At 43.0% G+C, this 27,554-nt stretch overlaps 5 protein-coding genes across 5 annotated transcripts; 3 read left to right on the forward strand and 2 right to left on the reverse strand.

Annotated features, from left to right (window-relative positions):
- Positions 1–5,498: 5,498 nt before the first annotated feature.
- On the forward strand, positions 5,499–8,230 carry LOC4326505 (nascent polypeptide-associated complex subunit alpha-like protein 1). Its single transcript, XM_015766682.2, has 4 exons — positions 5,499–5,651; positions 6,508–6,589; positions 7,394–7,524; positions 7,622–8,230. Exons 1-4 carry the CDS (start codon positions 5,589–5,591, stop codon positions 7,952–7,954), a joined length of 609 nt encoding a protein of 202 aa, XP_015622168.1. The 5' UTR covers positions 5,499–5,588; the 3' UTR covers positions 7,955–8,230.
- A 589-nt stretch (positions 8,231–8,819) lies between these two features.
- On the forward strand, positions 8,820–10,975 carry LOC136354920 (uncharacterized). The gene is made up of 3 exons (XM_066306776.1): positions 8,820–9,079; positions 10,171–10,354; positions 10,489–10,975. Exons 2-3 carry the CDS (start codon positions 10,215–10,217, stop codon positions 10,580–10,582), a joined length of 234 nt encoding a protein of 77 aa, XP_066162873.1. The 5' UTR covers positions 8,820–9,079; positions 10,171–10,214; the 3' UTR covers positions 10,583–10,975.
- A 227-nt stretch (positions 10,976–11,202) lies between these two features.
- ACA1 (calcium-transporting ATPase 1, plasma membrane-type-like) lies at positions 11,203–18,603 on the forward strand. Its single transcript, NM_001398015.1, has 7 exons — positions 11,203–11,729; positions 13,963–14,017; positions 14,143–16,085; positions 16,170–16,328; positions 16,690–16,861; positions 16,980–17,278; positions 17,867–18,603. The coding sequence occupies exons 1-7, from the start codon at positions 11,535–11,537 to the stop codon at positions 18,173–18,175; spliced, it is 3,132 nt and encodes a 1,043-aa protein (NP_001384944.1). The 5' UTR covers positions 11,203–11,534; the 3' UTR covers positions 18,176–18,603.
- LOC4326508 (uncharacterized) lies at positions 17,851–21,193 on the reverse strand. The gene is made up of 4 exons (XM_066306775.1): positions 19,618–21,193; positions 19,463–19,532; positions 19,289–19,362; positions 17,851–18,977 (listed from the first exon to the last, which is right to left on the reverse strand). The coding sequence occupies exons 1-3, from the start codon at positions 20,970–20,972 to the stop codon at positions 19,357–19,359; spliced, it is 1,431 nt and encodes a 476-aa protein (XP_066162872.1). The 5' UTR covers positions 20,973–21,193; the 3' UTR covers positions 17,851–18,977; positions 19,289–19,356.
- Positions 21,194–21,980: 787 nt separating this feature from the next.
- LOC4326509 (uncharacterized) lies at positions 21,981–26,798 on the reverse strand. Its single transcript, XM_015777708.3, has 7 exons — positions 26,619–26,798; positions 23,842–25,317; positions 23,478–23,747; positions 23,238–23,318; positions 22,547–22,655; positions 22,394–22,460; positions 21,981–22,284 (listed from the first exon to the last, which is right to left on the reverse strand). Exons 2-7 carry the CDS (start codon positions 25,306–25,308, stop codon positions 22,263–22,265), a joined length of 2,016 nt encoding a protein of 671 aa, XP_015633194.1. The 5' UTR covers positions 25,309–25,317; positions 26,619–26,798; the 3' UTR covers positions 21,981–22,262.
- Between the last annotated feature and the right edge of the window lie 756 nt (positions 26,799–27,554).

The raw sequence follows: 27,554 nt of genomic DNA on the forward strand, positions 1-27,554 counted from the left end.
AGAGTTAAGTGGGTAAAGCTCACTTATTGTTGGCTCGGTTTATTAAATTAAGGTCGTTAATTTCTTTCTGGTTGTGTTGGTGTGGAATAAATTTGTAGGTTTAGCTTTTTCTTTCTCTTTTTCCTTTTTCATGGTGTTGTGATTGGTTTGTTTTATCTGGGTTTTTGGTGAGGATTGGTTTGAAGATTTTGAATTTGGAAGGGGGCAAAGTAGGGGTTGGATCTTCTATGGCCAGTGAACCTTGTGAGTGTTTGAGTGGTAGCTACCTAGAAGGTGTAGTTTTTTTTAAGTACATAGCAGTCCTTAAACTTGTGTATGTGTGTTATCTAAGTCCTTGAATTCTTAAGATGTATTTTTAAGTCCTTAAACTTGTCATGTGTGTCATATACTTCCTCCGTTTCACAATATAAGTCATTCTAGCATTTTCCACATTCATATTGATGTTAATGAATCTAGATAGATACATATGTCGAGATTCATTAGCATCAGTATGAATGTGAAAAATGCTAGAATGACTTACATTATGAAACGGAGGGAGTAGGTCCTAATGGATTCAAACCCGCTCCATATGCTGACGTGGCATTGCTACGGAGGCACCTACATGTCAGTGAAATCCGCATGTCAAGCATATATAAAAAATAAAATTAAAAACCATATTTTCTCATCTTAGGTAATAAAAAGATAAAAATTCTAAGGTAGAGAGGATAAAATATGTTTTTTTTATTTTTTATATGTGACTGACACGTGGGTTCGACTAACACGTAGGTGCTATCGTGGCATGCCACATCAGCGCATGGAGCGGGTTAGAGCTCGTTTGGACCTAGATGACACCTCAAGGCAAGTTTGGGACCCGAAAATACATTTTGATAGTTTAGGGATCTAGATGACATGCTCGCACGAGTTTAGGGACCGCTCATGCACCTCACTCTTCTTCGTTTCTTTTCAAGTCCAGAGATTTTAACATTCTTAAAATTTTAAGAGTGTATGATTTGATGGTTTATTTTTGAACATCTAGAAAAATGATAATGTTTATTTATTTTTTGACCAGCAGATAAATAGTAACTTTAGTTGGAGTTATTTTGAAGTAGAGGGACGAACAAATACAATTAAAAAACAACACAAATACACTGTATAACAAGCATAACATTGTATTTTCATACGAAGAAGCATAAAACATATATACTTTCTCCGTCGCATAATAAGTTCATTTTTAACCCCTCCTATTTGTCTCAAATTAATTTTTTTTAGTAATTATGGTATCGGAATTTGTGAAAATACGATATAAATGTATTGCAAGTAATTAAAGAGAGGAATAATTACATTGTGATTTGATAAAGTGGAACTATTATAGTCTTTTGAGTTTTGTATTGATATATGTGAATGGAAAAAAAACATTTACTGAAATGAAGAGAGTATATATTTTAGACAACATAGGATGGAGTTTTGTAGAGTATATTTGAAGCACCCTTCTAATTTAAGTCATATAGTTGAAACATATTGATCTGATCTCAAGTTTATTTTTACTTGTACAACATTCAATTCTGGCTCCAGGATATATAAAAATTTATACGCTTCAGATATAAATAGTTTCTTCGTACGAAACAACACGATACTAATTTCTTGCCTATAAATATATAATCAGCTAACCATTTCAATATAAATCTAGCTACGAACTATCAATGCATCATCAATGAACGCGAAAAAGAAAAGGTAAGGTGAAACATCACATTAGAGAATGTGATCCTTTTGTTCCCCATCTCGATCATTCCCGGCCTTCTCTCCGGTTCTCTCCAGTGCTGTGAGAGGGCGAGTGCTTATCCAACAATCAACAACCAAACAGTGAACAAACGGGAGAATGTCGGAGGGACGGCGAAGGCGATATGCCTCCTCGCCACAACAAGTCCCCACAGGCGAACAGCCACAGGAGATCCCGGTTTTTGGGTGCAGCCAGCGGCGGATGGATCGGCGAGCGACCTCCGGACCAGGAGGCGAGACCCGTGACGTGGGCCCGGGCCCCACACCCCTATTCCGATCCCCTCTGGCTTTCTCGCGGAAGAGCGAGAGAGCCTCCCCTGCGCACGGTCCACTGCACCTGATCAAGACGAGTTCGTTTATGGTGCTTCCGGCTTGCCAACCTCCACTCTCTATCGTTTTCTACGTACACTTTTTCCCAACTCACAGTATTATAAAAAATTATATAGAAAAATCACTTTAAAAAGTCATATTAGTTTATTTATTTATGTTTTTTACTAATACTTAGGGCCTCTTTAGTTAGTAAAAAAATTTGTCCCCGCATGTCACATCGAATACACAGACACACAATTAAAGTATTAAACGTAGTCTAGTAATAAAACAAATTATAAATTCCGCTAGTAAACTGACGGAATCTACGAGATAAATTTATTAAATCTAATTAATCCGTCATTAGCAAATGTTTATTGCAGTTGCAGCACCGCATTGTCAAATTATGGCGCAATTAGGTTTAAAAAATTTGTCTCGTAATTTCCTGGCGAACTGTATAATTGGATTTTTTTTTCTATATTTAATACTCCATACTCCCTCCGTTTCGAAAAAAACAAATCTAGAACTAGATGTAACATATTATAGTACAATGAATCTAGACATATCTCTGTCCAGAGTTATAATACTAGGATGTGACAGCGTCAAAATTCCTTAATTAATCGTATGATAATCTTGCCGCTCCGTTTATTTTTTTCATGAATCACTTTTAGTTCCCAACTCATAGCAAAGAAAACAGCCTCGGGTCCATGCGGACCAGGTGCACGGAGAGATCCGTACGTGCGTCCTCGAGTCGGTCCACGTGCTTTTCCCCGTAAATTACGAAGTGTTGAACCTCTCTCGCTAGTCGCTGGCTCATGGACCCGGTGCACATGGACTCACCTTACGAGAACCCGCTGTCACTGACCGCGTGGGCCCACGTAAACGAGAGAGCACGAACTCGCCGTCGCCGACGCTATCAGCGGCCGCGTTCAAAACCGAAGCGCCGCGGCGGCGGCGGCGCCGCGTGGGGGACGGGGCCCACATGGAAGCGGCGTTGGGTGGGGTTGGTCGAGGTCATCGTCGGCGGCCGCGGCGGCGGCGAGGAGAGCCAGGTGACGGTGAGGGTGGGTTAGCCACTCGCTGTCGGGGATGGAGGAGAGGAGACGCCACTTGGACTCCATCTCCGTCGCCGTCCTCCGGCTACAAGGACCATGCACCTACCCGCCGCTTGCCTCACGCGTCGTCCTTCTCCTCGCGTTTGCATCTCTGTCTCTCTCCCTCTAGAAGTTCTTGATCAGATAGACAGACAGAGGAACGAACAACTCCTGGGTGATGAAACGTCGGCATCTTTTTTTCACGGATTTTGGAAGGATGAGCTAATTTTATTTTTTTTGTGGGGGGGGGGGGGGGGGGACGTACGGTGTTAACCTACATTTTGTAGTCACGCTTGATGACTGATTTAAGGCCTTGTTTAGTCGTAAATTGTTTCTTCAAACTTCTAACTTTTTTATCACATCAAAACTTTTCTACACACGTAAACTTTTAATTTTTCTATCACATCGTTTCAATTTCAACCAGACTTTTAATTTTGGCGTTAACTAAACACACCATACGGTTCTGAATGTACAGTTGCTGTACGTTGAGGTACTGCAGCTGAATAGCTGATGAGTTTAGAGTGTTATTATTATGCTTAGTTATTATCTTTTCATTCATTGCACTGTCGGGTTGTACTCGCTGTTTTTATTAAATTCCTGTGCCGTTTTCAGCTCGTAGTACTCCTGCTAAGAGCGGGGTAATAATACAGCCGACCTACTGGCTATAAGTTTCTTTATAGCCTTCTCTCAGCCTACCCATATAATAGTTAACTCTTCACAATTAACATAGAGCCTACTTGTCTCTCTAACAGAATTTCTTGGTTCTTGTGTCCAAGTCGGCTGTAAGTTTACAGCCCGCTTCTCCTCTCTCTACTATCTTCTTTTCTCCAACTCAGCATTTAGCCGGCTATAGCCTACTATTATACTTGCTCTAATCAGGGTTAGGTGACAGATGAAACAGTGTTTATGACAATTTATTCGAAGCATGGACGAATAAATTAAATATTAAAAAAATGAGAAACTTGTTTTAAAAGGTTGTTTAAAACAACGATGAGGAAAACTTTCCCATTGTAAGTTTGGACACCATGTCTACGATAATCTATAGTAGTACACACTACCTTAGTTCCATAAAAAGACAACCTAGTAACACATTCTAGTTGACATACGATTGTCATAATTCGTAGTATTATGATGTGTCATATCCGATCTTAAATTTATTTTTTTATATGATAGAGGGAGTAAGTTACGGAGAATGTGCCCTCAAATAATGTTTCAACAATTTGAATGGGGTCTAAAGGGCAGAACATATTTGTAGAGCCTCCTAGGTATTGTGTAGGTATTGTTTGGGAAGCTTAAAATTTCGAGAAGCATCTATTTCGTAGCTAGCTTACGAGAATTTGGAAAAATATGAAACTCATTTTACCGGATTCTATAACCCCATATTCTTAGAATTTCAAAAAAAAAACTATACTTTTTAGAATGAGCTTTTGTTTGGGAGAAGATGCAGCTGTCGTAAAGCTCCCAAAAACGGACCCTAGGACTTCAATGGAACTGTTGCTACCGCACACATACTGCCATTTGGCTAACAATTTTATCCACCGATCCACTCGTGCCACGTTTCTATTTGACAATTTTCGGAATCTAAGCCCCTTTGTAATTGAGAAATATCAAATGGATTTTGAATTTTGAAGGATTCAATTTCCTATAAAACTATTTGATTTATAGAAAATGGTAGGATCTTCTCATAGGATTACATTTATATGGTTCAATTTCATATGAAAAATAAGCAAGAGGTCTAACTTCTTGAAAATTTCCTGTGATGCTATTAGAGGCTCCTCTTCATCTTTCCTATATTTTCTATTCCTACAAGATTAGAAAAACATGCAACATTAATTTCTGTATGTGTATTATTCCTATGTGTTTCCTATAATGTATTTCAAAGGGGTCTTTAAAAAAATATCGAGTGTCACTTATACATTTCAGTAACATACTTAACAAACTATTATAATTATTGATTATGAATAATTATAATAATTAATAATTTGCAAAATGGGCCATCGTCATGCGCACGTGGCAGTTTCAACGTAGCCACGCCCCCTTCACATCTCATACCTAAGAATCCTGCAATTTCTTTTAGCATATTTCCATTTTGTTGGTCCTTACTGAACGGCTTCCTTTTCCCCCTGAGATTTCTATAGAAAATAATGCGAATGTGAGGTAGCTTACATAAAGTCGAAAACAATATCTTTTCTACCTACACTTCAAGAAAAAGTAGGGGGGGAAAAACACAGTAAATTCCGTAGTAATAGCAAATAAATGGGCCTTACATAGACGGCCCAGCCCATTTCAACAGTAAGATCTCCACCGAGTCAATAAAACGCAGCGCCTCCTCTCCTCTACTCCGCTCCGCCGTCGCTGTTGCTCTCTGATCCCTAGGGTTTACTTTCCCCTCCTCCTCGAACTCTAGGGTTTTTCCGCTCGCTCTCCGCCACCATGACGGCCGCCGAGACGCAGGAGGAGCTGCTCCGCAAGCACCTCGAGGAGCAAAAGATCGAGGTGATCCGTCCACTCCCAGCTTCCCTCCCCCCGCCGCTGTTGCCCTCTTCTTGTGTGATAGAAGTCTGTTCAAGAAGGATACGATCTTTTAGGATTTGTGCGACTTTAGATCGGTGGGTTTGGTTAGATCGTAGTGGTAAACTGCCGGATCTCGTTTGCTGCTGAGGTTGCGCGGCTTTTAGGTGCGAGATTTGGGTGGCGAACTGAGTGGTTGTTGGAGTGTGGATTTCTGGGGATCCTATTGTCCTCTGCGATCAGGAGTTCTTTTTTTACTTTATGGGGATTCTCGTTGATGAACTCTGTTGACCTCTGCAATCAGGAGTTATTTTCCTTTCTTGGAATTCTCGTTGCTGTAAGTCTATAGGCCTCTTGCGTGCTAGTAGTAGTTATGTGCTCCATGTTGTTTGGCGATTCACCTATGAAGAGAGATCGGTACTTCTGCTTTCATGGTACTCCTGTATTAAGGATTACAAGTTCTAAATTGATTATGAACATGCTGAAGCTAGATTAAAAGCGTTATAATTGTTTAGCACCCTGAAGCTAGATTACTGCTGTTTAACTATAGTGATTGTTACATTAGTAACTTGGGCTCATTTGTTAATTAGATTGTTACTCTAGGATTCTTTGTTTTCCTACTGCACAAAGGTACAAGCCCTTCTCTTTTACTCTTGAGAAAAGTCCTTCCTTTTATGCATAGCATGCTTATTTTCAATTTGGAAATAGCATACACTGGCGTGAATACTCACTATTTTATTCTGCATGTGGCTTGGTCTGTTGTGGGTTATGGCCCTGCTTTGCAGGGCATGTTTGTTACTTGACAGTCAGTTAAAGAAAATGTCATTTTGCATGCTTTCAGGGAGATGAGCCTATCCTTGAGGATGACGATGATGACGAGGATGATGATGATGACGAGGATGACAAAGATGATGATGTAGAAGGTGTGTTGGAATCCATTTTAGTTATTGTAATATAAAGGATAGATATATCAGGTGGCTGCCCATTCTCTGGTTGTCGCATGAAACATCTCTCTATTTCTTTAATCTATAATTCATTTATTGAAGCGATGGATATTTATGGAGCGCAAAATAGTTTTTTTTGTAGTTAACTGATTTGCTACCTTCAGTTCCATTTTGCAAATATTCTATTCTTTCCATACTAGAACTATGACTTTTGTTGTTTTAATTCTTCTTTTGTCATGTTATGTTCTTGTTCTTTTAAACTTATTCATGCTTCCCTGAATTGTCAGTGTGAGCCATCTGCATTAAAAATTTATTCACATGCTATACTGTGATAGCACCGTTAGGTCTTGTTTTGATACATAAGAATTTCAATTACCATGGCCATCTCCCACTTTCCAAACAGGGCCTTATTGGTACAGGATGAATGCTTGAACAGATCTTGGTTAAGAATATACTGATAATCTTGGTGGAGCTTGCTAGATGTATTGTATATAATATCATAAGTGATACCATATTTGTTTCACTAGGAGTTTAGTATTTGTGCCTTTGATGTCAGGCCAATCTAAGAGGATATATAGTTCACAGTTCAAATTTACAATTATAAATCCCCAACCAAGAACTGTTATCATTAGAACCCAATTTCTGTTTCACGGTTACTCGAAAACAGTCAAAGGCTTCAGAAAAACTATACTTCTATGTGGTATTGTAGACTTACTGTCCAGTGTTTGCTACTTACTGTCCAGTGTTTGCTAAATGCTGATGGCTTTCCTTTATGCTTTGCAGGAGCAGGAGGTGATGCTAGTGGAAGGTCTAAGCAGAGTAGGAGCGAGAAAAAGAGCAGGAAAGCCATGCAGAAACTTGGCATGAAGACCATCACTGGTGTGAGCCGTGTCACTATCAAAAAGAGCAAGAACGTGAGCTGCTTAATCACTGTTATGCCATTGTTTCTTGTAGGCTCACAGAATTGTTATATACCATTGCATTTTGCTTAACTTTTCCCTGCACTACCAGATTCTGTTCGTCATCTCTAAACCAGATGTCTTCAAGAGCCCAAACTCAGACACCTACGTCATCTTCGGTGAGGCGAAGATCGAGGATCTGAGCTCGCAGCTGCAGACTCAAGCTGCAGAGCAGTTCAAGGCACCTGACCTGAGTAACGTCATCTCAAAGGCCGAGCCTTCTGCAGCAGCTCAGGATGACGAGGAGGTCGATGAGTCTGGCGTCGAGCCGAAGGACATTGAACTGGTGATGACACAGGCCACCGTGTCGAGATCGAGGGCGGTGAAGGCGCTGAAGGCTGCTAACGGTGACATTGTCACTGCCATCATGGAGCTGACGAACTAGTGGAATCACGAAACGTTGTGGTGGGGATGGAACTTGTGGGTTAAATTTTAATGTTGAGGGCGCATTGATAGGATGAACCCTCCTCCTTGGTTATGCTATCTTGAGAGCGGTAGGTAGTGTTACGAAACTTCAAGGCCTATATCATCCTTTGATAAGATCGACTGTTTGCTATTTAATATGCCTTTTTCATTCACTGGTCTCGCTACACATGCCTGCATGCTCCATGGCTTCTATTATCGAAAAACTGTTGAATGTGAATGAGTATGTTTTTTTGCATCCAAGAGTGTTGTGGGACTGACATTTGGCTTAATTCTGTGCAACACTTGTGATCTGCCCACTCGCGCGTCGTAGAATTTTGTAACAGCTCAAATTAGGTATATGTACTACTATGTAAAAAAAAAAACTAATCCTAACTACATATGTGTACATGCTAGCATAGCATGTGCTCAGGTAAATAGCTATTTGATTTTTTTATAGGAAGTTCAAGCATTTGTTCAAGTAAATAGCTATTTGATTTTTTTATAGGAAGTTCAAGCATTTGTTCAAGTAAATAGCTATTTGATTTTTTATAAGGAGAGGTTTCACGGATGTGTTCAAGTAAAAATAGTTAGAATTGGATTGGACTATTTATGGAGAGGTTTCACGCATGTGTTCAACTAAAAATAAATAGTTAGAATTGGATTGGATTATTAATGAGACGGTGAGATTTCAAGTGGTAAAAATAATTAGAATTGGATTGGATTATTTATGAGACAGCGAGGTTTCAAGTGTGTGTTAAGGTAAATAGTTGGAATTGAATTTTTTATGAGGGAGAGGTTAGGGCTGTAGCGATATGAAGAAACCATCAGTACTGCACAGAGAACTCAATTCGCAGCAAGTCATCGAACTCACAAACGGGCCGTCCCGTCCTGTATCTTCCTTCATCTTCTTGCCATAGTTGGGCACTTGGGCTGGTGCGCCGCCTAGGCACCGGCGGCGGAGGCGGCGGCGCGCCACACGCGATAAGACCGAGGCAAGGCGGCGGCGTGCCGGTGCACCGCGCGCGCACCACACGCGACAAGCTCGCAAGGCGGGGAGAACGCCACAACGATTGCACGCGCCGCCCAACAGTTTGACGGATACCAGGTAGGCGCGTATGGCCGCCCGCCGGCCGCTCGATCTCTTATCTTCTTTCTCTCCCTCCCCTTGTCGAGGTTTTCTCCGCGGAATTAGGCTCTTCTCTCTCGTTCCCGGTTGGGCGACGACGCGTGATGGGCGTGACTGAGTTGCTGCTTGTTGCTCCAACCTTACGAGCGCAAAGTGTTCGACGCAATGCCTCAGAGAAGTAGCCGCGGCCTGCACTTCTGCAGTCTTGCCTCTGTTGAACATCTGGCACATTTGTGCTGCTCTGAACTGAAAAGATTATGCTCTGATCTGAAAAGGCAATGCTGAAACTGATCGTGCAAAATCCACAACATTTAATTTTACTCTTCTTTTTTTTCTTCTAAAACTCTTAGTAACATTTTGCAGTTCCTAACTGAAGCTGATGCTGAAACTGATCATGTAAACTTCTCACATTTTTCTCCTGCACGTCCCCACTGCATATTTTTTTTGAGCTCAATAGATTAACCGATGGTGAATATAAGAAGTCCACCGGAACTGGGTGGGCATGAAGCTTGTGTTCAAAACGGCCAATTTTGTGCCTTCCATATTTGACCAACAGATTGCAGATATGCCAACTATCACTGGTTTACTACGATTAATACATGTTCAAGCAAGATGAACAGCTTACATATGTTCCTAGTAAACTTTGCCAAGGGGACATGAGTAGTGCTACACCACAACAATGGCATTTATCCACTTTCCAGCCTGTTCTGACCAAATTATCTTCAGGTAGAATTTGAGTGTCACCTAGAGAAATATTTTTATCATCAGAGGTTATGTAATTTTCCGTAGGAAGTCAAAACAGTCCTTATGGTGGCACTTGGATCTCCTGTATAAGAACTGTAAAAAATTGATATTGCGGTGATTCATTCAGTGAGTAAACATTTTAGACACCCAGTGAAATTCAACACACTTCATTAAAGCACCTTCCTTTTCTTTTACACTATGGTCATGTTCTTTCTTTTTTGGCTATCGGCATACTTGTAAATCCTGCTTACGATTCCTCAAACTTCATTTAGTACCTGACTTGATATTTTTAGTTTCTTGATTCACCATTGCCTGCATCTATTTAGGAGCGGGAGATTGCACACCAAAGGTCAAACAGGTTGATCTAAAGATGCATAGGGACCAGCTGATTGGGTCGGCATTCATCGCATTTGGCATCATATTATTTGTGGGTTTCTTCTATGCTGCGGTTTTGACCAAGATGCTTCCACCATATGAAAACCGGTTTCTGTCAGCAATCCAAAACGATAGGTAAGTAAAAACAAGGACAGAACAGATGTTCAGCATCATTCACTGTTTTCATAGATATGTTCTTTTACTGCATAGGGCATTGATGTACGGTTGCACCGGAATCACCTAAATTAGTTTTCTGCTTATATTTACAGGTATTACTGCCTGCTCATACCGTTGACACTCCCAGTGATAATCGTGGCTGTCTATTTGCATTGGCTAAGCATGAAGATGTTCAAGCATGCATGAAGCCTCATTCTAAAAGTCTGAAGTTCTTTCTCAAATGACAACCTCATTATCATGGTGACCAAAAACATACTCCCTCCGTCCCAAAAAAAACTCAACCTGGACAAAGGGGATTCATGAGGTTTTTTGGGACGGAGGGAGTATATTACTAGTATCGTTCTCAAAGTCAGCGTTAGACTTTTACAACCATTAATATATATATATTTTTCTGCCAGGAATTCAAACTATACATAATTGTACTATCGTAGAACTATTTGTCCCCAGCTCCGTCTGTTGCACTAGAAAAAAAACAGACTAATTTAGGATCAAGGCACAAACAAGTGTCAAATTTTTTTTGTCTATCAAATTTTGCCACCAGAGTATAATTATTGTTTATAGTACAAAGACTTCAAATCTTGTGCACTGCCTTTTATGTCAATTTTTTACCATGGGTCTTGCATTGAATTTTTCTTTTTTTTCAAAAAAAACATATTGTTGTGCTAAAAAAAAAGAGAAAAGAAACAAAAGCAATCTAAATTTGGTAGCGCGTTGGCTTTGCTATGTTTACCCGGGATATGTTTGGGCCGTAGAGATTGTCACGGATCGGGCTATAGAGAGCAGCAGTAATTTTGAGTTAACAAAGCAAGTTTAGAGTTTTGATCCTGTCCAACTAATCGCCGGGTTAATCGGGTCTACACGCGTGACATGCGCCGCAACGAGATTACCAAAAACCAAAACAAGCAAAGGGCGGGCGGTTCATTCATTCACAGAAGAAGAGGGCCATCACTAGGAAAAAATCATCATGGTCGTCATGGAGGGGAGAGACAGTATAGCCTAATCTAATCCCAGATTGCTAGTGATTAGCACGTAGATACATAGAAGCGATCGATCGAGGACACATCGAGAAAAAGGTAAAAGGGAGATCAATTAATCGAAGAAGAGAGTTTTTGAAATATCGATCGATCTAGCTATCATCATGTCGTTCATCCGGAAGAAGTCGATGGAGTTCTTGAAGAGCTTCGAGGTGCCGGCGAAGAACCCGTCGGAGGAGGCGCAGCGCCGGTGGCGGGATGCCGTCGGCACGCTCGTCAAGAACCGCCGCCGCCGCTTCCGGATGGTACCCGACCTCGACAAGCGCTCGCAGGCCGAGACCCAGCGCCGCAAGATCCAGGTACGTACCTGCTCTCTTCAATTCCATCGGCGTCGCCGGCGATCGCCTATCTCCCTCTCCATCTTACCTTCTACTATCCCTTTTCATATTAAAGTAATTCTGAATTTTCTTTGAAATCAAACTACTTTAGCTTTAACTAAATTTACAAAATATATTTTTTTATTTTATTAGCTTTAATAAAACTAATTTAGTACTAAATATTGTTGCTATATTTTTTTCATAAACTTGATCTAACTTTAAAATAAATAACTTGAAAAATAAATCAAAACAACTTATATAATATTAAATAAAGAAAATATTTTTTTGCATCGATCACTGCATGCGTCACTTAATTAGATCTGAATTCTGCAATCTGCAATGCACGATCGAGCATGCACGCGTCATCTGCGTGCATGCTCCACACACACGGACACACCTCACACCTCACATCAGGAATTACATGCAACTTTGAAGCATGATAGAGTGGGAATGGCGTGGACCGACATGGCATTGGTCTATGTAGTTGATCCTACATGTTAGATTTCATAAATGTTATACACCTAGTTAGAGTATAGTTTTATATTTTGTACAACAAAACTAAAATGACTCAAATCCAATAAATCCGAGTCTCACTGTTTTGGATCAACTTGGTCAGGTAGGATGTATATAAAACCGTGAGGTATCTCCCATTAGGATAGTGGCGAAAAAAAATGTTTTGGATCGACTCGGTAAGGTAGGATGTGCATAAAACTCTGAGGTATCTCCCATTAGGATAGTGGCGAAAAAAAATAATTATAGGGCCTCATTGTTTGGCATATTCATATGCTTATCAACAAAAATTTGAATTTTCAACGTTAAATTTGGAGCTGATTTTGGGTTTTTTTCATCGAAGTTTATTTTTCAGCTTTTGCTTTTAGATCGCTAAGAACACATATATAAAAGTTTTATTCACAAATTGATTTTCATTTGCAAATATGAGAAAATATGCCTAATGATGAGGCTGCTAGAGCCTTGGCACACGTGTGCGAATAAATATATTATAGACACCTTTAAACACTAGAAATACAAGGCATTGTAGTGGTGTGATACGCCGGTGAGCCCAGGCCTTGATCCACCCCCTGCATCAGGAAAGAAATATGTGTTCCATTACAATCTGATCCACAAATTAAAATGGATGTGTACAAAATTAAGTTTATGGCTGACATTATACAATATTAATTTGGCCGTCTTTCTTTTCTTTGGCAGTTAACGTACATGACAGAATTAAGCTACATTAAAAGTCAGGTTTCCATGTTTTGAATACTTATTAATTGTATTAAAATTTTCCATTGAAAAGTTTACAATGTCTCCTACTTCTGGACCTTGGACCTTGGAGTATTTGTCATTGATGTCTTACCGACATCTGGACCTTGGACCCACATGTCATTCAAAGAGGGAATGCCACGTGATGATTTGGGCAAACTTTTAGTGGCACAAAAGGAATTCACCCACCAATATAGCATTAATTGTTCTAGTATATATAGTGTCGAAGCCTTTGCTCTTGCTATTTATTCCTCATAAAATAAATTTATATAGTCTTTGAGAGATAACAAAAAAATTTTAGTCCTAGTTGCCAGAGTTACCAAGAGATAACAAATTTTGCACTGAAAAATATGGTACCAAATTTTGGCTAGGCTGTAGATTATTCTCGAACTGACGCTGATTTTGAATTCTATGCGATATTTTTGGCGCCTTTGTTACTCGACAAAATTTTTTCATGGTTATATGAAGACTAGGTAAAAAAAACTAGTTTGCCTAGAACTACTCTTAAAAATCAAAATTAAAATTCGCCCCCAAAAGGAGAGGGAAACTTAGAAGGTATTGTCATGAAGAAAATATTCTTTCCATTCTACTAGTCTGAATGTAGGATCTTAATTGGCATTATAGCATATGACTGAATAAAAAAAACTGACGTATGTATGCATTGGTTACAAAACAGGAGCTCTGAATTTAAAATAATTAATATGAACGTTACATCCTTGGCATAAGAAAAAACTCGTCCATTCGCATTAACAAAGAACATAGTACCACATGGTTTTAATTAGCATCTCCCTCTGGAAATAAGTTCATTAACTTGATGGTACACCCTGTGATTCTGCCTGTTCAACCCAACACAACTCTACTCCTTCTGAAACACAGTCAAATTAACTTCGAAAACCTGAAACAATCTATGTTAATTTGCTATACTGATCTTCCCCTTTGATATATTCCACAGGAGAAGCTTCGTGTTGCACTCTTCGTTCAGAAAGCTGCACTTCAGTTCATCGATGGTACGTACAGATAACCGTCCTCAAAAAAACAAAACAAAAAAAAAAAACGTTTGCTTTCAATTTTGCTCGAAATTTATCACTCCGATTTGATTTTGTAACAATGGCGATGCTCCGATCCTCCTCAGCCGTCCGCAAGACGGAGCACCCGTTGCCGGAGCTCGCCCGGCAATGCGGCTTCTCCGTCAGCGCCGAGGAGCTCGCCTCCATCGTGCGCGGCCACGACACCAAGAGCCTGAGATTCCACAATGGCGTCGACGGCATCGCCCGGAAGGTGGCCGTGTCCCTCGCCGACGGCGTCAAGTCCGACGACGCCGGCCTCCGCGCCGAGGTCTACGGCGCCAACCAGTACACGGAGAAGCCGCCAAGAACGTTCTGGATGTTTCTGTGGGACGCCAGCCAGGACATGACGCTGTTGCTGCTCGCCTTCTGCGCCGCCGTCTCCGTCGCCATCGGCCTTGCCACCGAGGGGTGGCCGAGCGGCATGTACGACGGCGTCGGCATCATGCTCACCATCCTCCTCGTCGTCATGATCACCGCGGCGAGCGACTACAAGCAGTCGCTGCAGTTCAGGGACCTGGACAAGGAGAAGAAGAAGATCGACGTGCAGGTCACCCGCGACGGCTACCGGCAGAAGGTGTCCATCTACGACATCGTCGTCGGCGACATCGTGCATCTGTCCATCGGCGACCAGGTCCCCGCCGACGGGTTGTTCATTGATGGATACTCGTTCGTCGTCGACGAGTCGAACCTCTCCGGCGAGAGCGAGCCGGTGCACGTGTCGACGGCGAACCGGTTCTTGCTCGGAGGGACCAAGGTGCAGGACGGGTCGGCGAGGATGCTGGTGACGGCGGTGGGGATGCGGACGGAGTGGGGGAACCTGATGGAGACGCTGAGCCAGGGCGGCGAGGACGAGACGCCGCTGCAGGTGAAGCTCAACGGCGTGGCCACCATCATCGGCAAGATCGGGCTGGCGTTCGCGGTGCTCACGTTCACGGTGCTCATGGCGAGGTTCCTGCTCGGCAAGGCGGGCGCGCCGGGCGGGCTGCTGCGGTGGCGGATGGTGGACGCGCTCGCGGTGCTCAACTTCTTCGCCGTCGCCGTCACCATCATCGTCGTGGCCGTGCCGGAGGGGCTCCCGCTCGCCGTCACGCTCAGCCTCGCGTTCGCCATGAAGAAGCTGATGCAGGAGCGCGCGCTCGTGCGCCACCTCTCAGCGTGCGAGACGATGGGGTCGGCGAGCTGCATCTGCACGGACAAGACCGGCACGCTCACCACCAACCACATGGTCGTCGAGAAGATCTGGGCGTCCGGCGCCGCGCAGACGATGAGCAACGCCAAGGGATTCGACCAGCTCACCTCGTCGATGTCCGAGACCTTCGCCAAGGTGCTCCTCGAGGGCGTCTTCCATTGCTCCGGCTCCGAGGTCGTCCGTGGCAAGGACGGCAGGCACACCATCATGGGCACGCCCACCGAGACGGCCATCCTCGAGTTCGGGCTCGCGGTGGAGAAGCGCGCCAGGATCGAGCACACCGGCGCCGGGAAGCTCAAGGTGGAGCCGTTCAACTCGGTGAAGAAGACGATGGCCGTGGTGATCGCGTCCCCGAGCGCCGGCGGCCGCCCCCGCGCGTTCCTCAAGGGCGCCTCCGAGGTCGTCCTGAGCCGGTGCAGCCTCGTCCTCGACGGCACCGGGAACGTCGAGAAGCTCACGGACGCCAAGGCGAAGCGGGTGGCGAGCGCCATCGACGCGTTCGCGTGCGAGGCGCTGCGCACGCTCTGCCTCGCCTACCAGGACGTCGACGGCGGCGGCGGCGACATCCCCGGCGAAGGGTACACGCTCATCGCCGTGTTCGGCATCAAGGACCCGCTCCGCCCCGGCGTCCGGGAGGCCGTGGCGACGTGCCACGCCGCCGGCATCAACGTGCGCATGGTCACCGGCGACAACATCAACACAGCGAAGGCGATCGCCAGGGAGTGCGGCATCCTGACCGACGACGGCATCGCCATCGAAGGGCCCGAGTTCCGGAACAAGGATCCCGACCAGATGAGAGAGATCATACCCAAAATCCAGGCACGTAGCTGATTCTTGAAATCCGAGAGAGCTCTTCTCACCTGAAGAATTTTGCAGCACGGAGAGCTGATCTGAATATTGTAGGTGATGGCGAGGTCGCTGCCGTTGGACAAGCACACGCTGGTGACGAACCTGAGGGGCATGTTCAACGAGGTGGTGGCGGTGACCGGCGACGGCACCAACGACGCGCCGGCGCTGCACGAGGCCGACATCGGCCTCGCCATGGGCATCGCTGGAACAGAGGTTCGTACTACTTACCTCCGTTTCAGGTTATAAGATGTTTTGACTTTGGTCAAAGTCAAATTGCTTTAAGTTTGACTAAGTTTGTAGAAAAAAATATTTTCAATTCAAGACAAATTTATTACAAAAATATATTTAATTATTGATTTAATGAAATTAATTTGGTATTATAAATATTACTATATTTGTCTATAAACTTAGTTAAACTTGAATAGTTAAACTTGAAGTAGTTTGATTTTGATCAAAGTCAAAACGTTTTATAACCTGAAACAGAGAGAGTACTACTTACTGCCCTTTGTTACAAAATTTTAGGTTGGAGTTTGATTGACTTGATGAATGTTTTGGGTTTTTGCTTGTTCATCAGGTTGCCAAGGAGAACGCCGATGTGATCATCATGGACGACAACTTCTCGACCATCATCAACGTTGCCAAATGGGGTCGCTCCGTCTACATCAACATCCAGAAGTTCGTCCAGTTCCAGCTCACCGTCAATGTGGTCGCCCTGATGGTGAACTTCATCTCTGCGTCCTTCACAGGTATTAAGAATTTGAAATTTTTCGTACAAAAAGTTGACAAAATTTCTTCTGGTCATGGTCAGGTATAAGAATTCTCTGGTTCTTGTTCCGATTTATGATGAATTTGTTGGCGATTCAGGGAGTGCGCCGCTGACGATTGTGCAGCTGCTGTGGGTGAACCTGATCATGGACACACTGGGGGCGCTGGCGCTGGCGACAGAGCCGCCGAACGACGCGATGATGAAGAGGCCGCCGGTGGGTCGCGGCGACAACTTCATCACCAAGGTGATGTGGAGGAACATCGTCGGGCAGAGCATCTACCAGCTGGTCGTGCTCGGCGTCCTCCTCCTCAGAGGGAAGAGCCTCCTCCAGATCAATGGCCCTCAAGCTGACAGCCTACTCAACACCTTCGTCTTCAACACCTTTGTCTTCTGCCAGGTAACTATACTTACTAATGCAATGAAATGCATATTGTTCAGCTTAGTTTAATGGGAATGGATTCTCTAATTCCTCGGGGGATGTCCCCTCATATAAATTTTTCAATCAAATTCAATATAAATGGTTGTGAAAAATTCTAAAGAAAAAAATGGCAATGTAGACTACATGATATCTTTTTTTTTTCGCCGGGATGGCAAAGAATGCCGACCAATGTATATTAAGGAAAAAGGGAAAAACTGTACAAAACTACATGACATCTGTCGCTCCACGAAAAATCAAATTCAAACTCGATTTACACATTGCAGGAAAAAAAACAAATCAGGATGTGAATTGAATTAATACCATTCATACATGGCTTTATCTTCTTTATTTCTCGATGCGTGGGTTGAATGTAGGCTCGATATTTTGTGGAGTAGTATATTCATGTTGTATGAATGTTCTCAAATATCTAAAGATTTTTTTAATTATGTAAATGGTGTTTGAACATAAGAGGGGACATCCCTTGAGGGATTAAAAACAGTTCCCCTAGTTTAATCTTCGAGTTCTTTTCATCTTACAAGTTACAATTTCTGTCTATATATGTGCTAGGTTTTCAACGAGGTGAACAGCAGGGAGATGGAGAAGATCAACGTTTTCAGCGGCATCTTCAGCAGCTGGATCTTCTCGGCGGTGGTCGGCGTCACGGCGGGGTTCCAGGTGATCATGGTGGAGCTCCTTGGGACTTTCGCCAACACGGTGCATCTCAGCGGGAAGCTGTGGCTGACGAGCGTGCTGATCGGGTCGGTCGGCTTGGTCATCGGCGCCATCTTGAAGTGCATCCCGGTCGAATCCGGCAGCGACGCTTCTGATCGTCACGACGGATACCGGCCGATCCCCACCGGCCCGAGTGCGGTTTGATTTTTGCAGGCATTTTGATCATCGTTTTCTTCATAAAGAAGGAGATGAGTTTGCATGCAAACTTCGTAGTTTAACTCAGTTTTTTTTTCCTCCCGAACGGAAGACATTCAGTTTTTCACACAAACATCGTAGTTTTAACTCCTCCAAAGAGTAGGTTTTGTCATTGCGTCTTCTTTTTTCCCCTCAGATTTGGTAGTGATAATAAGTTGTCATTGTTTTGATCCAAGGGATAGAATTCAGTTAGACAAAATTGAACTATAACAAGAGCATGTACTTGCCATTTCGTTTTTTTTTTCAATTGAGGGCATGCATGCACCCTTACTTTGTTGGTTTGAGCCTCTCAACTATTCTATTTTGTGCAACCAGGTTCTTTTATGCAGCAAATTCTTGCTGACGTGTTATATCATCTCTTAGATAAGAAATTACACATTCTCCATCTTCACCAAAGAGATTACAAATTCTCCATCTTCACGATGTTCAAGCCGACTTCTCCTCATATTCATGAATTGAGGGTGTGTTTGGATAATGGGAAATGAGAGGTGGGATTGGGATTAGGAATTGAATGAAGGGTTAGGATTAAATGGATGAGGGAGAATGAATGGTTAAGATTTAAAGAGGGGTGGGAAATCATTTCCCTTAGATATTTGCCAAACACTGCCTGAGCTCCAATTTAAAGATTTCTCCATCGTAGCGTAATCCCGAAATGGATTCAGAAAGTTCAGATATATAGTTGAGGGTTTTGGAGTTTTTGACAGCGACAAAATAGGATCGTATACTTTAACTCCACAATAGTCCTTCAGGCCTAGAAAGAAAGAAAAATGGAAATACCATTAATTAGATTAGAAGTAGGGCAAGCGTATTAGGGCTGAGCTACAACTCCTAATTTTTGCTTCAGGAGTTGGGTCTAGAGTGGAATTGTGGAGCTGCCTAAACCCAGCTCCATATCTCTAGTATATTTTGTAAGAGAGCTCCACTCAGCTCCGCTCCTATTTTAGGTGGAGCTGAAACTGTTTGGCTGAGCTACAACTCCAATAGAGGTGGAGCTGGAGTTGAAGCTGTGCCAAACATAGTATTTGCATAATCAAGAGATCCGAAATACGGAGTAAAACTTACTCCATCTCGGCAATTTCGCTTTACACGCCACAAAGGATTTGTGTTCCAAACTCCGTATTGCAAGTCTTTTAGCCCTAGAAAAAAAAAAGATAAAATGAACCAGCAAAGTCAAAAATAAGTAGGATTCAAGTGTTTGCATAAGAAAAGAGGCATGATATCAGAAATAAGACTTACACCAACTCGGCAATTTCGCTTAACACGCCACGAAGGTGTTGTCTCCCTGTAAAAAATCAGCCCCTTATTCCTATAAGCATGAGAAAAGAAACAATTAGCATGCCAGGTAGAATGAAAAGGCAACGAAGGAACATCAATGAAGTAAAGACACTTACCAATATTTACGATAGCAACATGTTAAGATATGGTGAATGAGGCTATACGGCCTAGGTGGAGGTGAATTTCCAATGCTTCCATCAATCAGAGGTGACCAGGTACGACTGCTGAGGTGGTATTGCGTAAAGAACAATTCCGTTGGAGGAGTGTGAAATATATAACCACCAGTATCACCACAGAAAATGGTAGGAAGTGCCTTAGAGGAGACACAGATAGTCCGTGGACCAATGAACAAGGCATGGTCACCAATGCTCGCCACCGGACTAAATCTTCCTGAGGTAAGGTCAGAAATCCTATACACTGAAGTGTGAGTGTAATTTCCAATGTCGTTGTAGGCAAAAGGCAGCAGCATGGTCTGTGAGTCTAATGATGTGGGTCTACTGTCATGGCCAATTATCAGTATCTCCGAGTCGCATTCTGCCAGAAAACAAGGGCCGAACAGCTTGTCCTTAGGAATTGTTGCAACCAGCTTCGGTGCCAGCTCCTTCTCTGGCAAAGGAGAGCCTTCAGCATCCTGATCATTGGGTGGATCAATCTGGAGAATGTCTGAATTGCCGGTTATATCGTGCTTAGCCTTCACCATAAACAGCTTCCCTTGGTATGACAATGTCCTCCAGCAGGGGCGCCCAAAGTAACATTTGGACAGAGTCCATTGCAGGTCGCCGGAGGCGGCGAAAGCTACCCGGTTGAACAGGTGGAAGGCCAGCATGACAGTGATGCTGCCAGTGTCGTTAACACTGACAGAAGCGCAGACATCTCTGAGGAAACCTATCCTGTGCTTCTCTTCGTTGTAATTCCACAGAACGGAGTTTGTGGTGTTACCCATCTGCGGCCGGAGGGTCTCGAGGGGCGGGAGGTCGGCGATGTCGCCGGTGAAGGGGTGGAGGAGGCGGATGGCGGTGTCGTGGTCCCGCTGCAGCAGGAGGAGGCCGTCGACGGAGTCGAGCACCATGTGGTCCTGGAAGAGCAGGAGCTTGGCGCGGGCGAGGGCGCCGGTGGAGAGGTTGAAGAAGCGGACGAACCCGCGGAGCTTGGCGTGGCCGGGGTGGAGGCCGTGGCCCTCGGGGAACATCATCCAGCGGCGCGGGTGGAAGCGCGGGTCGGTGATGCCGCGGCCGCGCGGGCAGGCGGTGGCGGAGCGCCAGGCGGCGCAGACGGCGCGGAGGCGGACGTAGTCGAGGAGGTCGCTGGCGAGCGCCCGCTCCGCGACCAGCCGCAGGAGGTCGGGGTTCAACGACGCCCACGGCGACTCGGGGGGCGCGAGGCGGCGGCGCTTGGCGGTGGCGGCGCACGGAGCCACGGCCAGCTGGGGCGCAGGCCGCTTTGGGCATCTCGTCGTCCTCGGCCGCGACATCCCTCTCCTCCTCGTCGGCGGCGAAAAGATTTTCTCCTTATTTTTTGAATTTTTTTTCCCCAAATCAACTGTCAGATCTGCGAGTGTGAGGCGGCGAGAGTTGTTGGTGATGTGGTCGATGGCCAATCTAGCGCTCAGTTATATCGGCAGGAAACGAGAGTGAATGCCTACTCCTGATCGGAATTGGATTTGCATCCAACGAGTTGATCCGCCAAGCGAACGGATTCGGAGAGGAGAGACGGCTGGTTAAATTGGGAGTTTCATCTCCAAGGAGAGAAACGAAGGCGAGGGGCAAAACAGACATTGCATATCACTGGTCCACACTGGCTACCTCATATAGTAACTCACGTAGGCAAAGTGGCAAAAGATTTTTTTTAAAAAAACTCAGAATTGGATAAATAGTTTAGAAAAAATAATTATTTTGAAGATTGAGACATGTATGTATGAATGAAGTAAAAAGAAAGCTAAAATAAAAGAGTAGGTAGTTGGTTGAAAAGTTTAGAGAGTGATATTTTTTTCGGATCGATCCACTGACGAGGAGCGTTATCCAAAAAACTATCTTTTTTTTAAGAAACACAATACAATACAGACGTATACGTACACAAAGCACACACTAACCCTTAAAAATACAATTTCAATAAAAAAAATTCTCTCATAGTTGTCTAACTAATTTTCTCTAAGTTTTTCGTTAGCTTTATAATATTTTATTCATCCAAATAAGCAATTTTCTTCCGTCTATAATCCGTCCAATCATTCATCAGAGAATCCGTGTGGATCCTATTAAGATGAGAAAAAAAAAAGTCATTTGGCTGTCGACACGATGACACGCTCCTTGGCTCGAACAAATGTTTAGAGCTGATTGCAACTAGCTGGTGCACAGGTTTCTGGGGCGGAGCTATGTGTATCAAGGGGGCGTTAAAAGTGACCAGAGAACCCATCCACTTCGGCAATTACCTGCCACACTAACTCACATGTTTCGAGTTGGGCAAGGCTCTCACTATCATGCAAGAAGCCCAGAACTTGAACTATTCATCCACAATGACACGTAAATGAGTAACCATGTTAATGACATCATCATTCTTCTTCACACAAGAGCTTGGTGTCTACCCACAGAAATAGTCATGCCAAGAAGAGGCTGCAGGGATAAATACTTGCAACAAGCGTTCGCAAATTTGCGAGGAAACATACGAATACGAGTAACTAGAGGAATATAATAAGGATTTATGTACAATAATACGCTTTGTTGCATAGTACCTAATTTATCAAGACTCGCGGACACTTCACACGGTTTTATCCTGAAAAAAGACGATACCTGCAAGATAGAAGCCACGGCCACCAGTTGGGAGTTGAGTTATCAGGCATGGCTTGATGTTCATTCCATTGGAAATGATAACGCTACAATCTGACGAGAAAGAGCGTACCTTTCAAATTCTAGCTTCTGGGTGACAATACCATTAAGCACAAGCTCTGATTCAAACACCTCAAAACCTGCAACGGTGCAACATCAACCAGCGGTTTACGACAAATGGAGTAAGCCCCAGAACTTTATTAGGTACAGGGAGCGTAGCACACACCGTTCTTAATGAATGGCACGCATATTTTGTAGTCTTGTTCACAAGAGATTACAAAAGCTCCCATTAAACTTCTATTCTTCATCTTGGACATTGCGTTTCTCTCCAACACCTGGCAAACCAACAAATGTAATCGTTGTGCAAGCAATTTAAGAAATGGAAATTATGTATCCAAGTATGGGATCCTAACATATTGGCATGTAATGAAGTAGTGTTCTTAACAGAGAAAATGCAATTAAAAACGAACCACAAATCATTTGATAACTTTCATCACACCTTTTAGCTATATCTTGAAACCAAATCAGTAATATTGGCAACAACAAAATTGAATTAAACACATGTCACTAGAAATCTCCATTGTAAAAAACACAGGTCACTAGAAAATGTTCCAGATTGATGGTAATCCACGTTGATCCTACTCGTATTTGTTGTTGCATCACAAACACAATGCCTCCAGATTTTTGTGCACTTTACATAACAATGTGAAGAATTGAAGTCCTTTATGTGCATTAACTTCTAAGCAGCTGGAAAGTTCATACTGTTGCAGAAACAAGTACCATCTAAAATCTGGAGATAGTTGAGATGACAACACAGAATAAATGAATGCAACAAAGGGTAGATTACCAAAGACAAGGAAAGTGCTCCAAAAGAAAATTCAGATTGATTTGAACAGAGGTATATAACAAGCGTATACCTTGCCATGAGCAGTCACTACTAAACTTTTCAAAAGCTCCTTGCTAGGTTTAGCATTTGGTGTGATTAGCACTCTTCTACCCTGGAAATTCAATAAATTTTTAGGTAACATAAACATTTCATATTTTGGCATACTGAAGTTAAAGTATCTCTTGGCATCAAGATAATATAATTGCCAAAAATTGCTAGTATTTGTTCTCATTTTGATTATATTTTTCAAGCTAATAAACTAAAATATCACCTCTAACAAAGGTTTTTTGCAAGCTCGGCTTAGTGAGACAGGCATGCTAAAGCCTAGCTCCTTTTCCTTCTTTATATCCCTCAGAATGTATCTTTTCTCATCAATGAAACTCCTAGCTTCCCTGCAGCATTCAAGCCATGCCGGTGTGACTACAGGTATGCCCGTAGCTATTGCCTCTAGCATGTTCCTTGTGCGCGCAAACTTTTCAGCAACAAAGTGTGTAGCCTCTGAAATAGTTGTTGCCACTGATAATCCAAAATGTATCAAAATCTGCCAATGGCCAAATAGAGTTTTAAGAGGTGAGAACCATTGAGAGACCTTTCATTACTCTGTGTAGTTTGTGCAATTAAGAAATGGATGGTACCTTTGTTTGATCGTTGAGGGTTTCATTGCCCATACTTTGGCTAAGTAGTACACGGACTGTGGACATATGCTTTCTCCTTCGCCTGCTAGATTGCAATACTGGAGATACTTCATTTCTAAAGAGGTTAGCAAGTTCTCTGGAACCTGGTGATTTCAGGACTCTCTTCGGTGTTTCTGATGTACGTGTCCTAGCTTGGGGCCCTGCACCATTTAGCTCTCTCAGCGGTACACTGGGCATCAAACTAGAGTCATGACCCTTCTTCTCAGGTATTGACTGTTTTTCAAGCCCTACAGTAAAAGTTTCTGCAAGTGGATTGAAGTATGAACTACCTGCTGATGCTTCATGATCAGCAAAAGAAGAATGTTGACTCATTCTCAAGCCACTTGTGGTATCTTGATCAGATACGCTTACTGTGTTAGCTGTTGAAAGCTGTTTTACTTCTGTAGTTTTGGCTCTAAGTGCCGTTGGCTTGATAGCTTCAATGAACTCAATTTTTGAGCTTCCCGAGGTAAATATATATGTCCTCCTCCTTTTAGGATGGATTAAAGCATCTGTATCTAGTGAAAGAGGAATATTTGAGTCATTTGTACCAGATCTTGTGATTACTTCTGACACCTCATGATCTATGTCTCTTTGAGTAATCCCACTGCTGATGTTTCTTTTTGCTTTCCCTGCCATCTGTTTCGTATACTTCCTGGTTTGTGATGTGTTTGTATGAGAGACTGAACTTTCACCATTTTCCCTTACTGTATCATCTACCTTGATTTGCTTGTATTCTGTTGCCACTCCTGATCTGTGACGCAAGAAGTTTACCTTTCTCTTTTGAATTGGTGAATGAACTGCACATGTCTTATCAACTTTGGTTCCTTTTGTCATATTTTTAACAACAGAATCTTCAGGACGTTCATTCTCCTTGACATCATAACTGACAGTTGAAGCATTGAACAATGCTTCCATGGCTTCAGCTGCCATCTGAGTATTTGGCCCAATATCATATTCTTGGTATAAATCATCAGTACCACAAAATGGTTCCGTTTTCTTCAGACAATTAGTACCCAAGTCCTCATCAATGCATTCTAGTATGGGCCAAGCCCTGGTACTTGATCCACAGCCACCGTGTTTCACTTGATTATTAGCACGATCTACTGTATTTTCCATGGAAATAATACTGGTTCTGCAATCATCAACAGTGGGGGTATCAACCCAGTCAAAATTTCCAGCCTTTTTTAGTGGGGAACTGCACCTAGCCCTTTTGGCCAGGCATTGAGCTATATCTGAACCTAAAGTAGAAGCTGACTTTGCCCTCGTTGTCTGGTCGATGCTTATTTGCTGATAAGTTTCTATATCATCTTCTACTAGCAGCCTATCCACAATGTCAATAGCGTTGATCTGTGATTCATCACCAGGCTCCTGCGAACTAAGGTAATCCAACTTTGCACATCCGCTTGCAGAAGTCATCATGTGCATGCTGTAATACTGAAATAGACAGAAAACACCTGTTATGAACTTGTAGGCTAACTGTGAATGGTGTTAACAACATGGAGTTGATCGATCATGGCCTAAATGCTGAGTAGACAATACTTGAAACCAAGAGCTGGAATCTTCTCAGACTGAACTGTGTATATGAGAGGAACATATTTTAAGATGCTACAGTTTCTAAATCAAGATACACATACCAAAATATTTATGCACACGGAAGACAGAAGTGTATGATCATAAGTAAAATAAACAACGTTTATGGGCTTGTTTGAGAGCTAGGGGTGAAAAAAAACAGGGAAGAACATCCACAGGAGGGACCTTTTGGGTGTCACGGGATCCCCTTGGGAAATTCCACCCAATTGTTTGGAATAAAAAGAGCCAACAAAAATCCCTGCCTTACAAAAATAAACGGAAAATTAAGAAAAAATTGCAAAATCCAAAATCTTCTTGGCGCGGGTGGTGGTGTGACCAGGCATTGAGCTAGACAGCTAGTGAAGGGAGGGGGCTGCCGCCTAGCTCACCAACAGAGGGGGCAACCGCCGTCGAGCTCATGAATGGAAAGATCTCCAGATGCAGGTAGTGACAGCAGTTGATTAGATGCGGCACCGGCGGTCAGTGGTTGCAAGCTAAACGCGGGCGAGAGCGAGAGAGGCAGCAAGATTTATGGTCGGTTTTTAGTATTACAGTTGATGTGGGGTTCGTACCAACTAGAAAGAGCCAAAAAAAAATGTTGGATTCTGATTCATATCAGACAGTGTATTCGCAGAAGTAATGCATATGCTTATTGCTATTGGAAAAATGGATTTTATGATAAATTTGGTTATCACCCAGTCAAATATGTAACAGACGACTGACGAATACTAGTATATAGCAATTTTTATTTTAGAATAGGAGTATATAGCAATAAACGCAGGCTGTTCTTCTCAATGAACAAGAACACTAAACTCCACTTCACTATTCAAATCCATCTCTCCAAATGATCCATCAGATTATCTACTACTAGCATGCTGTGGCAGCAAATGATCCGTCAAGGGGATCTTATCACAAATTGATCATTGCCGTGCCATTGAACAATAAATATACTGCGAAGAAAGGTGAGAATACATCTACTAGACACAAACGGGTGCGACGAATTCGAGAACGATCGAATCCAACGGGCCTGCCACCGATCGATCGGCGCGTTCAACACTAAGAACCGAAAAAATCGACTCGAGAAACGCGCGATTCGGTGTTACCAAAAGGCATCGCGTGAAAAGTAACTAAAACACGATGATCCGATTAAGGGATGGGAAAATTACCTGAGAAGGGGATGCCACCTTTAGTTTTGGATAGGTGAACGAGGCGCTGGAGAGCTCTAGGGTTTAGCTCCTTCGCTTCGCCATTGATCCGCCATGAACTCCTGGATGGATTGGGGAACGGATGAGAGAGAGAGGTGAGATGAGTCGGCGAGTGCAGTGAGAAAAGGGGGAGAGAAGCACAAGTTCCAAGCCCGCGCGCAGGAGGGAAGTGTGCTGGAGAAGCCAAAACACCCCGCCCTTTTTTTTTCTCTTCTGAGCTGTGTTGCGCGCCTCATTTTGGGAGAAAATAAATTTGATGTGAAAATTTGTTCGGATCGATTATTTCTTAAAGTTGGAATGCTCCTGTAATATTTGTCACTATTTCATCATGGAGAATCAAATTGTTTGCTATAGGAATGATAAGTCTTAAAGAAACATTAAACGCAGCAAAGGAAAAAAAATCACTATTTCATCATGGATAATCAAATTGTTTGCTCTAGGAATGATAAGTCATAAGCAAACATTAAACGAAGCAAAGAAAAGAAAATTCACTAGTAAAACTTTTATAGGCGTCCTTATCGATTATATGCATTCTTATCGATTTAGAAGTCAAAGCTGATAAATGGTACTCCCTCCATTTCATATTATAATTGTAGTAAACTACAATAGAAATAAAAGATAAAATCAACACTAAAATGACGTTTCAAATTCTAGATTTTGGCGATAAACTAATAAAGCAAACGATGGAGGCTGATAAAAATTGTCCTAATTTTTTTATGTTAAAAAAGTGAAGATAGTTTATAGCGCAGAAATCTTGAAACAAACAGCTCTTCCCACGAGAAATGAAAGAAAAAAGAGCTCTTCCCACGAGAAATGAAAGAAAAAAGAAAAGCTATGTTTGAAGTAAACTCATGTGCCATTGCACAGTAAGTTAACATGCATCAGTATAAAATAAAA

Source organism: Oryza sativa, chromosome 1 (genome assembly GCF_034140825.1).
Source record: "Oryza sativa Japonica Group chromosome 1, ASM3414082v1".
In the NCBI taxonomy this organism is placed as follows: domain Eukaryota; kingdom Viridiplantae; phylum Streptophyta; class Magnoliopsida; order Poales; family Poaceae; genus Oryza; species Oryza sativa.